Source organism: Brachypodium distachyon, chromosome 3 (genome assembly GCF_000005505.3).
Source record: "Brachypodium distachyon strain Bd21 chromosome 3, Brachypodium_distachyon_v3.0, whole genome shotgun sequence".
NCBI lineage: Eukaryota > Viridiplantae > Streptophyta > Magnoliopsida > Poales > Poaceae > Brachypodium > Brachypodium distachyon.
Genome location: NC_016133.3, coordinates 30,671,190 through 30,674,066, shown reverse-complemented (window position 1 = coordinate 30,674,066; position 2,877 = coordinate 30,671,190). Strand labels below are relative to the sequence as shown.

At 52.0% G+C, this 2,877-nt stretch overlaps 1 protein-coding gene across 1 annotated transcript; it reads right to left on the bottom strand.

Annotated features, from left to right (window-relative positions):
• Positions 1-616: 616 nt before the first annotated feature.
• Positions 617-2,477, bottom strand: LOC100832661 (flotillin-like protein 2). The gene is made up of 2 exons (XM_003571844.3): positions 1,406-2,477; positions 617-1,301 (listed from the first exon to the last, which is right to left on the bottom strand). Exons 1-2 carry the CDS (start codon positions 2,375-2,377, stop codon positions 783-785), a joined length of 1,491 nt encoding a protein of 496 aa, XP_003571892.1. The 5' UTR covers positions 2,378-2,477; the 3' UTR covers positions 617-782.
• Positions 2,478-2,877: the final 400 nt, after the last annotated feature.

The window sequence follows — 2,877 nt, the reverse complement described above, 5'->3', positions numbered from 1 at the left end:
CAAAAATGGGTCAAATTAATGCAAAGCTTTGTTCGGGATTCAAATTTGGATGTTCACTCTTGAGATCGTTCATTTTGTGAAGTATGTAGCATATTCATTTTGTGTATTGACTTGTAACTTTTATCCCAGTGTTATATACCTATAACTTGGTACCATGCCAAATTTTGTGAATTTTTGATAAAGTTTTGGTATTGTTTCACTTTTCCCTATTAAACGGCTTTATAAAATGATAAATAATTACTTTTACATAAAAAGTTACGATTTTAATTCACATTGCTCGTCGTCAATGTCAAATGAAAGTACAGTAAATATTTCAATTCAAAAAGTAGTGGTATACATCATCATTTGAAACAAGAGAGAAATGGAGACAAAAAGGGCGAGATAGACACTCTTTGCCGGAGGCAATTTTTTGCCTCGGCGCCATTAATCGGAGCGGCAAGTCCACGTAGTCACCTTCTTTGCCGGAGGCCTTTTTGTCTTTTTGCCGTAGGCTTTTTGTATTCTTTGCCGGAGACTTTTTAATTTTGCCGCCGGCAAAGCCTTCTTTCCGGAGGCCCGAAAAATGCCATCGGCAAAGGCCGAGGCCTCCGGCAAAGACAGGTTTTCCGGTAGTATGTAATCCGATAAAGCGCCACTCGTAATAACATTTATTTAACCCGCGAGTACTAAAGCAACCTAAATTAACACATAACCTGACAAATGTTTGGCACCAAAAGAACCTAATAATAACACTTAAAATTTAAGAACGAACGGGCACTCCTGACAGACTCCAGGTATGACGATCAGTTAGCAGCGGCTTTATCTTTGGGCAGCGTCCCAATCCACGCCGGCGGCAGCATGCCGGTCTGCTCGTGCACCGTCGACAGAAGCGGCGGCAGCATCTTGTACACCCCGGCCACCTGCTGCAGCGCGTTGCCGGCGGCAGCCTCCGATCCACCGGCGCCCTCGCCGTTGCTCCAGATGCTGATCTTGGGCTGCATGCCGTTGACGGCGCCGGCGTTGATGCGGGCCATCTCGGCGTACATGCCGCCGTCGATCATGAGGTAGTCCCTGAGCGCGTGGTAGTTGCCGCCCAGCGCCTGGAGCATGGACGCCACGTACTCCGTCTTGGCCTTGCCCACCAGCGCCAGCGACTCGGCCTCCTTCTGCTTGGCGTACAGCTTGGCGTCCTCGGACATCTTCTGCTCGAAGAACTGCGCGTCGGCCTGCGCCTTGCGGGCCTCCGCCGCCCTCATCTGCTCGAACAGCGCCGCCTCTGCCGCCTTCTGCCTGCTGTACAACAGCGCATTCGAGTCTTGAACCTACACACATAGATTATCAATTAACATGCATATCTGAATATCTGTTCGATCGGATCGATAGAAGAAGTTAACACAAAAATATGAGAAATATGTAGGTAACATACCCCTGTTTCGTACTGCACGGTGGCCTTGCTGAGCTGCTCGGCCTTGAGCTTCTCGGTCTGGCGTAGCGCGTTCTTGCGCTCAACCTCCATCTGGAGCTCGGCCTCGCGGATGGCGACGGCCTTGGCCGCCTCCACCTCGGCCACCTTGGCCTGCTTGTCCCACCCGGCCTTCTTCATCTTCAGATCGGCCATGGCCGCAGCGACTTCGGCCTCCCTGGCATTCTCGAACACCTTCACCTCAGCTTTCACCTTGGCTTCCTCCTTGAGCCCCTGACCCTGCTGCCTCACCGACAGCACCTTGGTCTCTGCATCCACCTTGGCAGCGTTCTGCCGCGTCAGGCCGTCCCTCTCCTTGGCGCCCACCTCGCCCTTCATCTTTGCCTCCGCCACGTCCACCTTGGCCTGGTTCGCCGCATCCTGCTGCGTCTTCTGGCCCAGGTACGAGAAGTACTCGTGGCCCGGCACGTCCACCAGCTGCTTCACGTTGGCGTTGTAGATGATGAGGCCAAACTGATTGAGCTCCAGCTGCACCCTCTCGAAGACCTGCTTCTTGAACGTCTTGGTGCCCTTGAAGATCTCCTCCATGGTGAGCTCCGCGGCGAGCACGCGGGTCTCGCCCTCGATGACACCCTTGACGAGGTCGTGGACTTTTGTGTCCGAATTGTGCAGCGGGGCGATGAGCTTGGCGTAGAGGAGAAGCTGCTGCTCCATCTCTTGGATGCCTTTTGCCGGGGGGTCGGTGATGGCCGGGGTGACCTTGGGGCCGATGGTGAAGACGGCGGGGAGGACGAAGGGGAGCTTCTCGGCGCTCATGGCGTGCACCTCGAACTCGTAGTTGACCGGCGAGATGCTGAACTTCTTACAATCCTGTCCCACGAACACCAAAGCCTTCTTGGCGAGCTTCACGTCGTCGATGCCCCAGCCGGTGATGGCCAGGTACTGCGACGCATCGGCGACATGGAAACGCGCCATCGATCTGCTCCTTCTCCGATCCTTTGTTTTCGTTCTAGGGCGGAAACTACCGTGCGAAAAAAGAGCGACGTCGAGTTAAGGAAGACGATTCGCGGCGCGATATGATGTATGTGTAGCAAGCGAAACTGCCGCCGGTATATATGGAGGGCTTTGTTGCCTGGGAACGCGTCAACACAGGTACGGGATATAGATCGAGTCCGTGCTATATGGAGTACAAACACAATAGGATGTTAATGCAATTGTATCCGGGAACGTCTTACGTCTCTAATGTATCCCTAAGCAATTACTCCACGTAGTAGTAAACTAAACGTGCCTGCGTACGTCTCTAATGTACAGGTATAGATGTGACGTCTTTCGTTGAGAACTCTAAATAGACCGTGAAACTAATTGTCATTGAAATTACCAGTTCAGATCCATAATTCACCTTTCTGTGGCTAGCTCAAAACCAATTTGAAACATAATGGCATTTCAATTTATGTGGCATTTGCAAACAACGTATA